This window comes from Glycine soja, chromosome 1, assembly GCF_004193775.1.
Source record: "Glycine soja cultivar W05 chromosome 1, ASM419377v2, whole genome shotgun sequence".
Lineage (NCBI taxonomy): Eukaryota > Viridiplantae > Streptophyta > Magnoliopsida > Fabales > Fabaceae > Glycine > Glycine soja.
Window position 1 is genome coordinate 26,487,154 of NC_041002.1, and position 20,257 is coordinate 26,507,410.

Sequence of the window (20,257 nt, forward strand, 5' to 3'; positions counted from 1 at the left end):
TTTAGTTGAAGTGGTATACCTTAACAAATCCTATTTTATAATATATTCATTATAAAATATAACATCATGTTTAACAAAATAATATCTATTAAATAAAAATTTATTTATTATTACACAATTGCTAAATGCAACACATTAATCCCAAGTGGACAACCTAAACATAACTCGAACACGTTATAAACAATACACTGTTTCTAATTTTAAAACTAGTACTCAACCAAATCAACCTCGGATCAGGCCAGATTCATGGGCCGGACCAGGTCTGCTCACCCCTAGAAAAAGTTTGTCCAAAGTTTGTTGCAACTACAAGCATCATAATAATAATGAATTTATCTAATGTCAACATAAAAAATTCAAATTCTCACTACTCATGATTTTTAAGTGAATTCTTTCAAAAAAACATTTAAAACTGTTGAGTTTATAGTAAAATAAATATATAATTGGCGGGATATCAATCATTTGCCACATCACTCAGGAGATCTTTCTAATTTTTTACTAGAAGATCAAGCTTTGTAATCTTAAATTATTTTTTACAAGTCTCACAATGAGCCCACCTTTTAAAATTTATTTACACTTTTTGTAGAGACATTAAAATATTATTTTTTTGAAAACATGTGCAGATTTTGCTTATTTTTATAGAAAAAAACAGATCTCCTCCATAGAGATCAACCCTCATGCTCCAACAACAAATCTTAACAAGATCAGATCTTGCATGAAAGATCAGGTTTCTAATAACATCTATTGAAGATGCTCTAATAGCTTACATGCATAAACAATAATCATGAAATAAATTAGTCTAAACTTCTGCCTGTTGATATATGCTAAAATAAAACGGTGTACAAACATCTTTCCACCAAACCAAGTGACTTTGGTAGGGGAGTAACAAGAGGGTAACATAACAGGAAAAAAAATGACCTAATTCTGTGAAACAAACATATAACAATAACAGGCAACACAACAATGAAGCATTATCTCTTAACATAATTACGATGCTTTTAGAGGAGGCTACCTAGGCTTTTGTTCTCCACCATGTCCATAACTAAACATTAACTGCCAACTACAAATTGCGACTGGGCATGCCACGTCCCCTCCCTCGTCCATTATAGCCATACCCTCCTCTTCCATAATAACCACCTCGGGTACGTCCACCACGGCCCCCACGACCACCACGGTGCCTCACAAAATCGCCAAACGTCTGCACCGCAAATCAGCAAAAGAATTGAACATTGTCCCCCAAATATGAGATCTATGAAAGATAGGAATTACCTCAGTATCAATCTTGATTTGTTCAGAGTATCTAGTCCTTCCATTCTGTGAAGCATTACCATGCACGTTGGAAGAGAGCGAGTCAAAGAAGTCATCCTTGTTATAAATAGGCTGCTGCAAAAACCATGAAAAGCAGAGTCAAAGATACCACAGAAAGACCAAAAACCAAAATACATTTAGGTAAAAACTGAATGCATATCAAGCTGCACACTAGATAACATTACCTTAACCTCAATGTTTGATACATCGTCATTGTCTTCATCTTGGTAATCTTCATCAAAGGCATTTTCTTCCCCATCTTTTTCTTTTGAATGAGACTTACTTTTACCAAGATGGCCCCATACTTCATCCTTTTTGAACTTCTCATTCATTGCCATGAAATCAAAATCCTCAGTGAATTTTGTGACTGGGTGTAAACCCTGCAAAGCATTAATAGAATTTTTCATGAACTCAACTGAATGTTACAATCATAATCCCATCAATAGAAGGGAAAAAAATAAAAGCATATTTGCAGATATATTTATAATAAGTGTCTTAATGGTCCACCCAACTACTATTAGAAAGGAAAAAATTAAAGCATATTTACAGATATATTTATAATAAGTGTCTTAATGGTCCACCCAACTACTATTAGAAAGGAAAAAATTAAAGCATATTTACAGATATATTTATAATAAGTGTCTTAATGGTCCACCCAACTACTATTAGAAAGGAAAAAATTAAAGCATATTTACAGATATATTTATAATAAGTGACAAGTGAACTATGAAACACAACAACCCCCTGCCCATCCAAAAGTCCAAACCACCAACCCCCTCTTCAAAAAGAAAAGATTTAAAACTCCAAATTATCCAATACGTTTTCAAATTCTATTGGTAATTCAGTATAAGCCACACTAAAAATGCCTACATAACTGAACAGCAAACTGAACATTACCCCAGTTCCCCTTCCTCTTCCACGTCCTCTATAATTATAGCCATGATGAGTTTGGCTAGGAGCTCCACCGGGCTTAAAAAAATGCAAACAAATGTCAGAAGTCCTTCTCAATCAAAAGAATAGATGGTAAACAAGTTAATATAATAAAACATCCATACTTAGGGTCTTGGGTATTAATCACTTAGTGCTAATTCTATTAGATAAAAGCGCAAAGCAAACAAATTAAGAAAGGTTCATCAATCATCACAATTCATGTATGGAAGTTGCCAATTAAAACCATGTGCAAGCCAGACCAAATCCTACTTTAATTCTCTACAAAAAAAAGGGGGAAAAAACAGAGAAGCTGATCAGAAGGGAAGAGTGTGTAGACTATCTAAATAACATTAAGCTTGCTTTCAAGAAAAACATCCAAATAAATCTCGTTACTTCATAATCAATTTTACAAAATTAATTCCATTCAAAATCAATTTTTGTAAACAGTAAGCACTCATCAAAACACACTTAAATCTAACCAAAATCAATTTTGCCAAATCAAAGATCATCTAAAATCAAGTTTACAAACGCTCGTCCAAGCACACTAAATATCTCCAGATAATGAGATTAACCAGTTAATTTATGAGAATCTGATCTCCACCATGTTACCATATTGCATAAAAACATACAATTACAAGCAAAACCATAACTAGTGTGTGTCCGCATGAAACAAATTGATAGATCAAGAGAGGAAGGATACCCTGTAACTGGGCCGTGATGTTACTGGCAATGGCAGTATTGGTGGTTGAGTTTCAGCAGAAACTGGCACAGATGGCTCAGGAGATGATGTTGAAGATACCTGAACCACTTCAACATCCTTATGAGGTGCTTGTGAAGGCTGAGCTGAAGAAACTATACTTGGTCCAGGCTGCAATAATTGACCTGGGGTTACGAGAGAAGGTGCTGATGTTTCTGTATGGATAGAAGTTGATGATCCCAAAACTGTGGAAGACAACTGGGATACAGTTTGATAGGGCAAGCTTGAACCTGAAATTGCATGCAGTTTTCTGGAGATGGGTGGCACTATAGCATTTATATCTGGACCAGAAATGGTCAGTGATAGTAAGTTGGAAGCTAACATGGCTGCTGAAGTTGAAACAATGGGTGCCTTATTTGTTACTGATACTGGCAAAATTTCAGAAGCAAGTGTTACAGAAGGTACAGAAGATAAAGCAGAAGATGCAGAAGATAGAGAAGATGGTGCAGGAGGCAAAGCTGATGGAGCAGGAGCCAAAGCAGAAGGTGCTGGAGGCAAGGAAGCAGATGTTATACTAGGGATACTGGCACTCACAGGCAGCAAAGATGATGGTAATTCAGGCAAATTAGAAGATACATTAGGCAAAGAGGGGGTGAAATTGGGATACTGCATTGGCTGCTGCATAGATGAAGGCATTGATAAACCAGGTGGTGGTTGAAGCAAAGATTGCTGGTGTAATTGAGGAAGCCCATTTGGAGCACCATAATATCCTTGCCAATACATTGGTGGCATAGCAAGCCTACCACCATTTGCATTAGGAGCAGGTGGAGAAGCTCCCCACGATCCTATGTTCCCTCCAGGTTGATACAAAGGCAAGGGCCCTTGAAAATTTGCCCCAGGAAGTCCAAGCTGTGTGGTATGAGAGCTAGGATCAGTCAAAGATCCACTTACAGCAGAAGGCAAACTTGTAGATGTAGAGACCGGGTGAGGATAGTGAGACTGCATATGCAATTCCATATAATTAGGATGTGATTAATTTAACTGATTCATATTTCAGATAAAAACTTTCTCATCCACCTGAATAATAGCTGGGTCATTGTTGACTTGTGGAATAGGCTGGACGGGTGGAGAAGATTTAACCTGTAAATCCTGCAGAAAAAAATAAGACAGATGTCTCAGCTGATCTGATTCTTGTATAATATGGACATAAATCATTCAACATTTCCACACAGTAACATCTAAACAAAGCTTTTATTGAGCTATTAAATTAACTCGCAAAAAACATAAAAATCTGGATCATACTCCTAATGTTCCACCTCCCAGTATTTATATTCAAAGATTCTAGAACCAAGTTGTACCAAAAAAGTTTCTTTACAAAATATCACACAAGTGGCATGCTATTGTTTCTAATGTACACTCAACAAAATCAGGTACAAAGACATTAACTATTTAGAAAAAGCACTTGTATATATTCCATGCATGATACCTTGATGTCAGTCCCACGGAAAAGTATATACTCATAAACCTTGTCACCTGGAGGAATTTGTGGGCCATCCTTTTTTCTTCCTTCTGTTCCAAAAGATCGCACTACAACACAAAAAACAAAAGCATCACTCCACCAATCCAACCCGAGATAGAAAACATGTTTAGGTGGTAAAATTCAAGGCTGCAATAATCCACATGGTAGCATGAAAATCTTGCACATATGATACCCCTAATGATCAACAGTCTTGATCATTTGAAATGTAACCAAACAGCACAATATTTATTACTAACAAACACCAAAATGTCATTTAGAAGGAATACTTAGCATATAAATTCAATTTCCTTAAAACACACCTAAATGTACTCCTTCTAAAAAATAAGTTGTGTACATTAACGTGTGTGTTTGCATATATTGCTCGATTATAAAAAATGATTGTTATCAATCTCGGATAGTGGTGTGGCGTGGAGTGACAGACTCCAATACCGCTATGCAAGATAGCGGATAGTGGGATGACCACTATTCTGAAATTTTGTTACTATTAATTTAGTTTACTATATATTATTTGTTATTTAGTTTTTTATTACTATGTTTAGTGTATTAATTATATTACTTGTTATGCTTTAAATTTAAGAGAGAGAAAATCTAAAATGGATTCAAATAGAAGACCCCAATAAACCAAAACAATAAAAAAAGGAGAAAAAACCACTTGGACACATAGGCCGAATTCCCATAACCTTTTGTTTACCATAATCCTAAGACCCCAGCAGCTACGCGCTGCCTCCCCCCTACTAGAGATTCAATTGTAAATGGAAGAGAGCAAAATGCAGACAGCTTTGCAGAGAGAGAGAGAGAGGGCAGAGATCACAGATGGAGAAGGGGACGCCAGGTCGGAAGGGGCTGTGGCGACATAATAGCCTAAAGGGATAAAGCGCAGAACTCATGGGAGCTGTGCTATTATGCCATGATTTCTGCTATTCCAGCAGGAAAAGCATCCATGACGGTCACAACACTGAGCGCTTTCTATAACAAAATGTAAGGGCAGAACAATCTCTGGCGGAGAGCAGGGAACAGTGAGAGAGTGAACTGAATAGAAATAAATAGAAAAAGTAAAACAGAACATCAAATATAGTGCCAGAGAACAGAGCAAGGCAGTAACACCAGGAACGTGCCAAAAAAACATCAGAAATTGCTGGAGATGTCGCCAAAAATTAGTGGGTCATGTTTCAGAGACACAAGGGTGGGTGACAGTTTGAAAATAGGGTTTTGATTTCAAACGTAGAATAAGGGAAGTGAAATCACACAAATGTCTCCCAAAATATACGTGACACCGTATTGTGGGGGTAAACCAGGGTTTCAACCATTAATCAATGTTGCACCCACTAATGCCTCAAATGGCTGCGATTCATGACGCTCCAAGCATGACAGCGAACCGCAACACAACACGCTACATGGAGCGAACTACGCGACACACTACATGGAGTGAACTGCAAAGAGACACACTACAACAGTTCTAGAGCGCGTGACACACCACAATGGTTCTAGAGCGCATGATTGCCAATCCTGGAATACAGATATGTATGCCAATTATTATTCTCTCACTAACATTAATAACCCAAACATAATAGGGAAAATTATGAATTTCCATTTTTAATTTAGTGTGGCCTTAGTGTTTGGAAGTTTTGCCATTAATCTATCACCACTGGAGTATTTGAATTTCACTTCTTTCAGTATTGCACATGATTCTAACCAGCTAGCCACTTAGGGACTTTCTAAGCTTTCAAGTTTGTTATTAGCTCCTTGCATTCATCGATCAAGTAGCTTTCCACTAAGCCGGTATGCAACAACTGTACAATCCACAAAAGCAAGCATCGAATAACAAATTAATACAAGAATCAAACGTAAGTCATTGTCCAAGTGTGAATCACATGCTAACATTGAAAATTGCAAACGTCAGATACCCCAGTGGAGATAGATTAAGACCACACAACATACTTAAAATACGTCAGTAAAACATGTAACCCAGATGCTGCAAGGAGAAATAAAAACATCAAGGCCCCAAAAACTATCACAAGTTAAAAAAATCCCTTCCCTATGGCAGGAATTCGCACCCTTGTGACAAAGTCCATTCTTCAAAATCAACAATAACAAAGATCAAAATTTGACAGTGAATTCAGAGATCTGAAACCAAAGCAACAAAATTAAACTGAAAAAGAACAAAACCCAGAAAGAATTAAGGGAAATTCCTTGAAAAAAAAGTGGGTAGCAGAAGAATACCATTTCTGAGGCCAATACTGGACTCTTCGGTGTTGATGTTGTAGAGAATGCCTTCGTATCTGATCTCACTCTTAGAGGTCAAGCTTATCAAGCTCCCAATGTACGAATCAGCCGCGGAACTCGACCGAGAAGCGGTCTCAGACGCCATAATCGCAAGCAAACCAGAATAGGGTTTGGGTTTTGGGGCCTCTTGTTTGAAGCCTCTAATCTAATCTGTTTCGAGCTTAAAAATAAGTGAGATCAGTAAACACACATTTTTATATTTTAAAAAAATTAAAATTACAATTATTACGTATCATGCACACACACATGATGAGATGAGATGATATGAGATGAGATGATTATGTCTTAGGGTATGGATTTCATTCTTTCATCATACCTTTTACCTTTTAATATAAACTAGACCTAAACCCGTGGCTTTGCATGTATGTTTATTTGTTTTACAAAGTAAAAATAAAATGAAAACTAATGTGCAAATTAAAATAGATTAAACATTGATAATATATTTACATAGTAGACAAATTGTTCAAAAAAGCAAGAAAGATAAACACTATTATCAAGAAGTACCAATTTAATGTTCCAAATTTATTCAGTGTCATTGTCATCCCAGTCTTTCCTACGGCTGATGATAATTTCTCATATTTTATCTCTACCTCTGTAATAGAAGGAGATCTCATCGTCGTGGGAGAAATCATTGTCGGCAAGGAATTGATATCATGGTTGTACAACATATCTGTGGCCAATTCCAATGTCAAGGACCACATCATTCCACTACAGTGGAGGTCCAAATTTTCTAAGGATCGCCATGTGTTAGTCGCAAGCATTAAGATGTGTAATGGCACAATTTGGAAGTCTATGTAATGGAAAAAACAGTCTTGTATATAAACAAGAATTTGTATAAGGACAAGTGCACGAGTTGTTTGGTAAGCAAGTTTGCAAGCATTTTTTAACTGCAATATACTATTTATAATAAAGTGATTGTTCAAACTACATCATTCACAAAACATTTGTTGAAAATTCCAAACTACAAAAGGCACTTTAATCAGTATCACTATCATCCCAATCCTTCTGTCTTCTAATGACAATTTCCCCAAATCAGTCCAAATTAAGTTGATTCTCATATTGGACAGCAACACAATGCTAGTAAGGGAGGCATACATAAATTAATAAAAGAAAATTGGTGTGTTTTAAAGGGCATATAGGAAGACACTAAATTCATTCTACCAGTGGAAACAGATTTCAATTATTAGTATCATTCCCTTTGAACAGCCCACAAAAACCTTAAGTTCTCCATATATATTTTAGACCTTAAATTGTTCCATTGTATTTAATGTTGTGTGGATTCTGAACCTGTAAATGGCAGAGGCACATCACATCACACGTATGATATTGATACATCACAGTTTGCTTCTGATACAAAAGTAGTATACCTTTGCTAGAAAAGAAACATTCAGTGAAAAGAGGAGAAAGAGCTATATATGTAAGACATGGATATAAAAATTGAAACTACTTTGCAAAGGAGTGAACATGCTTAAAGAAACTATTTTGAAAAAATTAAAATAAAAAAGGATGGCAGAATCCCATCATAACAAAATTATCGTCATAAAATTGCAGTACATCAGTGTATATTTAAAGGAAAGCTTACTTGGAAGCTTGCTCATAACTGAAGAACTTCACAGCAGAATTTGAGACGATTCGAGCACAATTAGTACCATTCCCTTTGAACAGCCCACGAAAACCTTAAGTTCTCCATATATATTTTAGACCTTGAATTGTTCCATTGTATTTAATGCTATGTGGATTCTAAACCTGTAAATGGCAAAGGCACATCACATCACACGTACTCTGAATATGTGAAACGCATAATTTGAAGAAAGAATAGTTATATTCATCAACCATGCACAATGCACTCAGCAATATCGGGTTGGAAACAAGAAGAAGAATTCCACAAATGGAACATCAAAATTCAACTTACCTCATTTAACTCGTTTTTGTTATTTTTGCCTTGAGCTACCCGAGATGATACTCTGCACTGTACACATAATAATAATAATAATAATAATAATAATAATAATAATAATAATAATAATAATAATAATAATAATAATAATAATAATAACGAAGCAAACATGCATGACAGCAAAAAAAAATTAAGAGTTAGGAAATATCAGCGTTAACTCTTGTCATCACAACATAAAAAAGGGCATTCAGTTAGAGCTTACATAATAATAATAATAATAACAATAATAACAACAACAACAACAACAACAACAACAATAAAATTAAATAGAATTCTAAAGCAATACTTAGGACAACCTGGAAGAAAGAATGCCAAAGAAAACCAAAAATGAAATGTCATGGGCGACACACGTGCTACAATGGACAGGACAAAGGATTGCGATTCAGTGAGGGTCAACTAACTCCAAAAACTCGTCCTTAATTCGGAATAATAATAATAATAATAATAATAATAATAATAATAATAATAATAATAATAATAATAATGACGAAGCAAACATGCATGACAACCAAAAAAAAATTAAGAGATAGGAAATATCAGTGTTAACTCTTGTCATCAAAAGATAAAAAAGGGCCTTCAGCTAGACCCTACATAATCTGTAATAATAATAATAATAATAATAATAATAATAATAATAATAATAATAATAATAATAATAAGAAGAAGAAGAAGAAGAAGAAGAAGAAGAAGAAGAAGAAGAAGAAGAAGAAGAAGAACAACAACAACAACAACAACAACAACAACAACAATAACAACAAAATATAATAGATTGCACAAGCAACGGGCCTTTGTTAGTTTTTATTATATATAAATTTATCAGAATTAAATTTTTTTGACAATTTAGCTTATTAATTACATCAAAATTAAAAATCTATCCTTCTTAATGTTACTAGATTCAATTAGGCTTTTACTACTAAGTTAAGAAAGTAAAGAACAGAAATAGAAACTTAACCAAAAGTAAATTCGATAATTAAAAGTACACAGCGGAAATTAAAGAGTGTAGGGAAGAAGAAGACAAACACAAGATTTATATTTGTTTGGCCACAAACCGTGCCTACATCCAGTCCCCAAGCAACCTGCGGTTCTTGATATTTCTTTCAACCTTGTAAAATCCTTTACAAGCCAAAGATCCACAAGGGATGTACCCTCCCTTGTTCTCTTTGAAAAACCAAGTGGATGTACCCTCCACTTGAACTAATCCACAAGAGATGTACCCTCTCTTGTTCTCAGTATAACAATCCCCAAGTAGATGTACCCTCTACTTGTACCAGAAAGGATGTACCCTCCAATGTGTTGGGACAAAGAATTCTCAGGCGGTTAGTCCTTTGAAATCTTTTGTTTAAGGGGAAGGGAAGAATCAAAAGAATTCTCAGACGGTTAGTCCTTTGAATCTTTTGTAAGGGAGAAGATAGACACAAAAGAATTCAGGCGGTTAGTCCTTCTGTTCTTTTGGCAAAGGGAGAAGAGAATGAAAAAGAATAGCACAAGTTTTTTATCAAAGAACTTTTCTTGGAAGAGAAAGTGTTGAATCAAAAACTTTTAGAAAGATGAAGAGAAATGAATTAGAAAGTTTTGTTGAAAGAGATGAAATAAGATATTGAAAGATTGTTGAAGAATGATTTAAAGATTGATTGAAAGATGTTGAAAGAAGATGATCTGAAATTCATGCTATGGTCACATATTTATAATCTCTTGATGACTCAAGTTAAAGTTTGTGACTCTTGGCAATTTCTTTAAAACTAGTCACCCTTTAAAAATTGTGACTCTTTTAAAAACTAGTTACTTAAAAAGTTGTGACTTTTGAAAAAATCTTCAAAAACAAGTCACTTGAAGAATTGTGACTTTTGGAAATCTATTTTTCGAAATCAGTCACTGGTAATCGATTACACATTAACAGATGTGACTCCTCAGTTTAAATTTTGAAAATCATAACGTTTAGAAGCTCTGGTAATCGATTACAAGTATTATGTAATCGATTACACAAGTTTAAAATGATTTAAACGGTTTAAACACAAGTTGTGACTGGAAATTTGAAATCTAACGTTTTAAAACACTGGTAATCGATTACTACCTTCTGGTAATCGATTACCAGAGAGTAAAACTCTTTGGTAATGATTTTGTGAAAACTTCTTGTACTACTCAATGTTTTGGAAAACTTTTTTAGTACTTATCTTGATTGAGTCTTCTCTTGATTCTTGAATCTTGAGTCTTGAATCTTGATCTTGATTATTCTTGAATCTTGATTCTTGAAACTTGATTCTTGAATCTTGAATCTTGATTCTTGAAACTAGATTCTTGAATATTTGGAATTTGCTTAACTCTAGATTCTTTGGCATCATCAAAATAACCTTGAAAGACATTGCTTCCACAAGGATCTGAGTCTTACCATGTTGCTTAACACAACACCTTAAAAAGTAGAAGCCCAAACCTTTTATTAAAAATTAAAACCACAAACTTCAATAGAAGGTATAATACAAATTATATATGTATATGGATATGTGGAAATATATGTATATAGGTACCTACCTTTGATCCCAGTGTTTGCGCTTTGTTTTTAATTTTTAAGCTAAAGCAGCAAATTTTCCAAATGGGTGGCAGATCTGTGAGAAAACAAACATATTACATACCAATGTTTCCACTGTTTGTTGAAAATAACCCAAGTCTTCATGGATATGAGTAATAGTACTTCTAACTCCAGCAACCTGCGAAAGATGTATCACAATTAACTACAGATTCGTTTCTTTCCCATAATGTTTGTAAATTATAATAGAAATGGATATGGCATTAATAAACTATGGTTTCAATTCCTTTATCCTAGATGAAACAACTTATTGAAATAGCTTACCATCATACCTACACTTGTAAAAAGATAGGTACCATTGAGCCACAGACACTTAGATCCAAATAAAAACCGCAAAAAGATCGAAATTAACAAAAGAACGAATGAAGTGGGGGATTGAGAAATTATACCAACAATACGGAGAAAAATGGTGACTGATTATTGAAAAATATTGAAGGAAAAAAAAGAGTGGAAAAGAAAAAACCTTTGCGAGTAATAGGAACTTTCCCGTAACAGGAACTTGCGTGAATGATCTTAACACCAGTTTTCATGTTGGGTCGAGACCAATTGTAAGCAATTGAGCCCGACATACCACTGAGCCACAGACACCCTGATCCAAATAAAAACCACAAAAACTGCAAAAAGATATTGTCAGGTGGAGAGCTTGCATGCAAATCCAGATAATTAAATTAGGTCAAAAATAGTATTGGAAAAGATAAGAAATTATAAGAAACACACCTTGCGTGAATGATCTTAACACCAGTTTTCATGTTGGGTCGAGACCAATTGTAAGCGATTGAACCCAAAATACCACTAAGCCATAGACACCTTGGTCCAAATAAAAATAACAAAAACCGCAAAAAGATCGAAATTAACAAAATCAAACACCCGTGAATGAGGAAAAACAAAAGAACGAATGAAGTGGGGGATTGAGAAATTTTACCAACAGTACGAAGCTTGTGCTCGATGACCCTAGATGCCATTTTGGCTATTGTTGCAACCCTTGAATGGGCAAAGCGGCGTCACCTTTGGCACCGCCGTTGTGAAAATAAACAACAGCACATAAAAACTTCCATAAGCAACCAACATGCAAGAAATGAAACAATATTCCAGCTGACCAAAATGAAACAACTTTCGTTCTAAAACACAGTAAGCATGCATGTAACAAAACCTCATGTGCGGTTGAAGAAATCAGCCAAATGAAAGGAAAACTTGAAAGCACTGAGGAAAATGCATAAAAATTATAGCTTACCTTATAGACTATCTCGTAAAACTCTGAACAATATCAGAAATATGAGTTTCAGGAAAAAATAGCAACCAAGTATCCAAAAAAACCACAAAAAATCAGACAAAAAAAAACATAAACACTGTTTTAATAAAATCAAAATAGAAGAATCTCTATCTTCCTCTTAACTTCTCCAACAACTTCTTTGCCAAAGCTGCCGTTGTTACTGTAGTCTGTCCCAAAAATAAAACCACAAAAAATCATATCAATAAAAGAAAAAGAACCCTAACCAAAATTGCAAAAAATAAAATGAAGATGGAAGCCCTCAGTAGCTTTAAAACTCAACCGAAAACAAAAGAAAAAAGTGTAAGTGAAGAGGACACCAAAATGAAGAACAAAGAATGGAAACAAAGGAAGCAAATTGGTGGGGAAATGACACAAATGAAGGAAGCAGGTTTGAAGTTGGTAGGGAAATGATCGAAAAAGGCTGGAGAAGAAGCCACATGCATCCACCAACAGAAGTTAAACACTCAAGCTGGAATGCCCAAAGCTAAACACTCAATGTGGCAGAAAACAAAGACAAACTAGCAAGCCAGGTGGCAAACAACCAAGGCCAAAACTGGAGGGGTAAAATGACCAAAAAACCAGCAAAAGTGCCAGATGTCAAACTCTCAGCCATGGGCACAACAGACATTTCATTGGACTTCTCTTTTATTATATACCTTGGACTAGTAGTGGAATTCGTTCAATGCATGGTTTTTTAATAAAAATAAGTGAGTGAAAAAACAGGATAAAATGTTTAATTTTTTTAAAATAAAAACAAAATATATTAAAAAAACAAAACAATTACAAAGTATCTCATCATCAACACTTGATGATGGTTGCTGGACAATTTATATATATGTTGTTCAACCATTGACATGTAACAACAACGAGACAATATATATATATATATATATATATATATATATTAGCATAGTAATTGCGTCTAAAAATATATTAAAATTATCATTATATTTTTATTAAGATAAATTTATTATATAAAAATAATAATGATATGTATGTACTTTCTTATCCTATTATAAAATTATTAGTTTATGATTTGTGCATCGCACGCATGTTTGTGCATGTAAGGACAATTTTATATTAAATAATATATAATATAATTGTATAAGGATATATAAATAAATTCATGTTTTCTAATTGAATTATTTTTTTTACATATTATCAGTAAAACATTTCAAAAATAATTGAATTTTATAAAAGTAAGATAACATATGTTATTGTTAAGAAAATAATTATTGTTGTTACAAAGTGTTATAAATTTTTGTAAATTGTTGAAATAGATATATAATTCTTCAATTATTCTTTATATGTTCAAAACACTTTAATTTATTTTTGGAATTATATGTAACACCCTAAAATTTAAGTTTACAAATACACTTCAAATATCTTTTGTTCATCTTTATAAATAAGTGAGTTCAATTTTTTTTTCATAAATGTCGTAATAGAAAACGAAAAGATAAGATAAATTCTAACTGAAATAATACTTTTCGTGGAATCTCCTTGACTCTCTATTTTAAAAGCTATCAACTTGAAAAGAAAGTGCTCTGTTTTCGAAATTGCATGCAACATACATATTTACATAACATTGTTTCATTTAAAGTCACAAGTTGATATATATAATAAATAGTTAAATAGTAAGTATAAAACCTTACATCTTTAAAATAACATCATATATATATATATATATATATATATATATATATATATGTATGTATGTATGTATGTATGTATGTATGTATGTATGTATGTATGTATATAAAGATCTGAGATGAGCCTCCATGGCCACCAAACATAAGTAAATAAGCGTCAAAGGTAAATAGTAAGTAAATAAGATGATTGAACACATATAAAGGTTTATGAAACCTAGGTCTACTCATATAAATACACAAAAGTGAGAAAAAAAACCTAAGTCTCAAAGTAGTCATCTATCCAAGCCCTACAAAATAGTCACGCCATGAAGAAGGTACATGCCAGATAAAAGCAAACCCACAACAAGAACCCGATGAAGAACCTTTGGATTATCACAACTCAACATTCCCCCAGGTTCCTTTGAACTATTTGAACCATCCTTTAGCATACCTATTGTATGTCATCCTTCTCTCTTTTAAGATTCTTCACCCATCCTTCATGATGAAAAACATCAATCCCCGAACGGAAATTATGTTGGTACACGCGAATAGATGTTAAAGGACATTTTCTCACTAAGTATTGAGTAATACCCCCAACTCCCGACATTACCATCTCTCCAACTCTAACACGCTTTCACTATTGTGTTCATCCATTCCTTTCCTTTTTCCTTGTAATGTGTGTCAATCCACATGAAGCTTCTGACTGTAAAATCTTCCTCGTTGTGCACACACACACAAAGCAACAAGAGAGGAAGAAAATTAACTCTTTTCACTCTCTAGGGCCACCATCAGTATGGCCCCTCAAGTGGGTAAGCCCACTACTCATACAAGCAGATCAACCACCATCATCACCATAAACACAATCAATTCATGAACATCAATTTGCTACAACATCGAGGGTCAAACACCCCCGGACCCTGATGTAGCTCCATGTGGAGCTTGTAGGCCTTGGAGCTTCTTCATCAATTGAGTCCTTTGCTTCTTAAATATCAATGACAATAGAATGGAGAAGGAAGAAAGATGATTGGAGATGCTACTTCAAGGAGAAGATGAGTCAAGAACAAGCTCACCACCATAGGAAGCCATGAATAAGAGCTTGAAGGTAGGAGAAGATGAGTGGAGGGAGAACGAGAGAAGAAACATAAAATTTTATTCCTCAAATGAGGTTTGAACTTTGAAGTGTAATTCTCAAATGATCAAAGTTGAAAAAACGTACACACAAAGCCTCTATTTATTGCCTAAGTGTCACACAAAATTGGAGGAAAATTTGAATTTCTATTCAAATTTCACTTGAATTTGAATTTGAATTTGTGGAGCCAAATTTGGAGCAAAAAATTTCACTAATTATGATTAGTGAATTTCAGCTATGGTTCAGCTTACTAATCCAAGATCAAGTCCAAGATTCTCCACTAAGTGTGCTTAGGTGTCATGAGGCATGTCAAACATGAAGGACATGCACAAAGTGTGACTATATGATGTGGCAATGAGGTGTAGCAAGCAAATGCTCACCTCCCCCTTAGGAAGGTCCAAAATTTAATTAGATTGGGCTTCTCCCAATTCAATTAAATTTCTCTCCCAACACACACACATCAAATAATGCACTTAATGCATGTGAAATTACAAAACTACCCCTAATACAAAAACTAGTCTAGGTGCCATAAAATACAAGGGCTGAAAAATCCTTCATTACTAGGGTACCCTCCTTACACTATGGAGCCCTAAATACAAGACCTATAAATAATTAAACTCTAATCTAATATGTACAAAGACAAGTGGGCTCATACTTAGCCCATGGGCCCAAAATCTACCCTAAGGCTCATGAGAATCCTAGGCCCTTCTCCTGCATCTCTAGCCCAATCTTCTTGGAGTCTCCTAGACATGGCTTTGGTGATGGGTCCCCTCCTGGGGAGGATTGCATCATCCCCTCCCTCTTGAAGAGGATTTGTCCTCAAATCTATAGACCCCTCATCATCTGAATCAGACACCTGCAAAAAGAACCAAATCAGTAATGTTAACGATGTTGCTAACTCCATACTCCTCTGGGAGGTCGTCTAGAGTATAAGCATTGTTGTTTATCCTCTCCAAGACCTGAAAAGGGCCATCAACTCTAGGGCAAAAAGAACCCATAAACAACCTCAAAAGATGACTACCTGGTAGTTTTATGAATCCCCTATTATAGGAGGACTCCACATGAGGAAGGTACTCATCCCAAGACTTGTGATTGCCTTTTAGAAAGCCCTTAACAATATGGATAGAGATTTATTCACTACCTCTGTCTGCCCATCAGTCGGTGGGTGACAAGTGGTGGAGAAAAGGAGCTTAGTTCCTAGCTTAGCCCATAAAGTTTTCCAAAAATGGCTAAGGAACTTAGTATCTCTATCAGATACAGTAGTCTTAGGCAAACCATGAAGCCTCACAACTTTACTAAAAACAAAGTCTTGAGATGTGACTAGCATCATCTACCTTGTGGCATGGTATGAAATATGCCATCTTGCTAAACCTATTCACCACCACAAAGATTAAGTCTACACCTCTCTGGGTCCTAGGAAGCCCAAGGACAAAGTTTATACTTATATCTACCCAAGGTGCAAATGGAATGGGTAAGGGTGTGCATAGCCCATGAGGCATCACCCTAAACTTGGCTTGTAAACAAGCCACCCACCTAGTGCAATACCTATGGATATCTTTTTTCATAAGGGGCCAAAAGAATTTTTCCTTGAGGAAGACAAGAGTCTTATCAATTCCAAAATGCCCCATTAGCCCACCCTCATGGCTTTCTTTTACCAACAACTTTCTAATGGATCCTTGGGGTATACAAAGTCTTCCCTCCTTGAACAAATACTCCTTAGAAATGCAGAATCCATCTTGGGCCTTGGGCCCACAACTAGCATAAATGGGAGAGAAGTACTCATCAGAAACATACAATTCCCTTATATTATCAAATCCTAAAATTTGAGCTCCAAGGGAAGAAAGCAATGTGTGTCTCTTAGAAAGAACATCTGCAACCACATTGGTCTTTCCCTTTTTGTATTTGATAACATATGGAAATTGCTCTAGGAACTCTACCTATTTTGCATGCCTCTTGTTTAACTTGCATTGCCCTCTAATGAACTTAAGTGATTCATAATCACATGAACAACAAACTCCTTGGAAACAAGGTAATGTTCCCAAGTTTGGAGGGCTCTAACTAAGGCATAAAGCTCCTTATCATATGTGGGGTAGTTGAGAGCAGCACCATAAAGTTTTTCACTAAAGTAAGTAATAGGGTGCCCACCTTGCAACAACACAACTCCTACACCTACACCAAAGGCATCACACTTTAGCTCAAAAGTTTTAGAAAAGTCAGGGAGAGCTAGAAAGGGTGCCTTGGTGAGCTTTTCTTTGAGCAAAGCAAAGGCTTGCTCTTGTCTCTCACCCTATGTGAATGCCACATTCTTCTTCACCAATTCATTGAGTGGCGAAGCAAGTGTAGAAAAATTAGGAACAAACCTTCTTTAGAAACTTGCCAACCCATGGAAGCTCCTAATATCTCCTACTCTTTTTGGGGTAGGCCACTCTTGGATGGCCTTCATTTTCTCATGGTCCACATGGACCCCATTTTTGCTAACCACAAAACCTAAGAAGACTACACTATCGACATAAAAGGTGCATTTATCTATATTAGCAAAGAGAGTGAGTTTCCTAAGAACTAAAAGAACTTGCCTTAGACGTCCTAAGTGATCATCTAGGTCCCTACTATAGACTAAGATATCATCAAAATAAACAACTACAAACCTACCTATGAACTCCCTTAGGACATGATTCATTAGCCTCATGAAGGTGCTTCGTGCATTAGTGAGCCCAAAAGGCATCACTAGCCACTTATACAACCCAAACTTGGTCTTGAAAGTGGTTTTCCACTCATCACCTTCTCTCATCCTTATTTTGTGATAACCACTTTTAAGATCAATTTTGGAAAATAAATTTGCACCATGCAACTCATCAAGCCTAGGAATGGGGTGCCTATACTTCACAATTATGTTGTTGATGGCCCTACAATCTATACACATCCTCCACTTACCATCCTTCTTTGGTACCAACAACACAGGCACAACACAAGGACTTAGGCTCTCTTGGACCCAGCTCTTCTCCAACAATTCCTTAACTTCAGATTCAATCTCCTTGGTCTCTTGAGGATTAGTCCTATAAGCTTGCCTATTAGGAAGGCTTGTTCCTGGGACTAAGTCTATTTGGTGCTCCATTCCCCTGAGAGGAGGTAACCCATGGGGTATCTCTTTGGGAAATACATCACCAAATTCCTATAAGAGTTCTTGGACCTTTAGGGGAATGGTTTCAAGTGGGGGAATTGTGGCAGTGCTAAAGGAAGTCTCCCTTGAAAGGAGAAGGTAGAAAGATTGCTTGAGAAGAAGAGCTCTCTTAATATCTTCTTTTGTTGCAAAATGACTCATTTTTTTACAACTTTCTTAGAGGAACACCTTCCCTCTTTTTCCTTCTCCTTGACTTTTGGAGCTAAGGCCTTACTATCTTTTTTTTCTTTTGTTTTTCTAACATTTCCTCATCCCTCTTGTCCTTTATTGTAAGTAGATCCTTAGTGTCGCAACCTACTCTTCGACGGGAGGGCGACGCGACGGCTCACGGGTGCGTCTTCCATGGGAGGAAGATGCGCGGAGTCGCCACCAACGTTTATTCGAGGAAAACGGCGGAAAAACCGGAAAGGTGTGGTCTACGAACTTTAAGTGTGAATGGTTCGGGAGTTGTATTTACGCATGGGGAATGTATTAGCACCCCACGCGCCCGTCACAAAGGACAACAACCTTTAATCGAGTGTGCAAAGATGTCTTCAAATTGTTTTATTTTCCATTTTTTTACGTTTTTATGTCTTTTTATGCCTTTTTGTATTTTTTATCTTTTTGTGGTCGACAAGGGTGTTTCCCTTGCTCTCACATATTCCTCAATTGTGATAAGGAAATCATACCTACGGAGTTCTTTCAAAAGGGGCGAATCAAGTGATTCTTTTTACTTGGAAGGGGATCATTTAAGGCGTTGGACCTTAAAATGATCCATTTTGCTTGGTGAGAAAGCTAAGGTGTTGGACCTCTAACCATCTCACGAGGTCGACAAAAGTGGGGTTTTTGCTTCTACGTATCCTCCATTGAAGAGGAAATCAGACCTATGTAGTTCTCGCAAATTGTAAAGTTACATGTTGATTTTATGCTTTTGAACGGTCTATGTTAACCGATAAAAGCAAAGAGGATCGTTTAAGGCGTTGGACCTTAAAACGGTTTTTAGTGATTTTTTGCGGACAAAGCTTGATTTGTGAGTTGATTTTTGCCTTAGTTTCACTTTGGTTATTTAGTCAATTGATCCAAGGAAACTTCCAAAGAAAAACGTCCGATTGATTTTTTTGATTATTTTATTCAAAGCTATTTTAATTATTTTATTATTATTTTTCAAGATATTTTGATTATTTTATTATTATTTCACTTTTTTTGGTTTAACCGAGATTACAGCGTGAATGATCGGTTAGATTTTGTTTTAAGAGTGATTAAACGAGATTACAACGCAAATGATCGGTTGAAATTCATTTTATCATTTATTAGGTGAGAAAACGGCTTAAATAAACGGTTAAAAGCTCTTTAAAGCGGAAGAAAAGAAAACTGAAAGTAAGCGAAATTAAAGTGAAAGTATAAAAAACAAGTAGGGACCACTAAGGGTGCATAGAATGAATTGAAAGATTCGATTTCGGGAACTTACCGGTTGAAGACTTAAGAACGACAAAGAACGAACGAAGAATGGTGAAGAACGATGAAGAATTTCCACAGAATCGCTTACGGAAGCGTTACGGAAGCACTTCGACTCAATTTTTTCTTCATGAAAACGTGTTTTTTTGCCCAAAATAGCCGAAATGCATAGCTAAGGGGTGATGAGTATTTTTTGAAACAGCCCCCCTCCCCTATTTATAGGGAAAAAGAGAGGTGCTTGCCGCCCAGAGACTTAATGAAGAAGATTTCTAAGCGCACCCGAATTACTAAGTTCACCCCTCTTTTCGTATTTTACGAAAAAGTT

General features: G+C 35.5%; 1 protein-coding gene across 2 annotated transcripts; it reads right to left on the minus strand.

Annotated features, from left to right (window-relative positions):
* Window positions 1-723: 723 nt before the first annotated feature.
* Window positions 724-6,991, minus strand: LOC114414074 (protein decapping 5-like). Of its 2 annotated transcripts, none has more exons than XM_028378441.1 (8): window positions 6,693-6,991; window positions 4,419-4,519; window positions 4,010-4,081; window positions 2,936-3,931; window positions 2,203-2,274; window positions 1,491-1,685; window positions 1,267-1,377; window positions 724-1,195 (listed from the first exon to the last, which is right to left on the minus strand). In XM_028378441.1, the coding sequence occupies exons 1-8, from the start codon at window positions 6,838-6,840 to the stop codon at window positions 1,058-1,060; spliced, it is 1,833 nt and encodes a 610-aa protein (XP_028234242.1). In that variant the 5' UTR covers window positions 6,841-6,991; the 3' UTR covers window positions 724-1,057. The 2 variants fall into 2 exon arrangements, with proteins under 2 accessions (XP_028234242.1, XP_028234236.1); XM_028378435.1 differs by having other exon boundaries at window positions 1,267-1,380; window positions 6,693-6,986.
* Window positions 6,992-20,257: the final 13,266 nt, after the last annotated feature.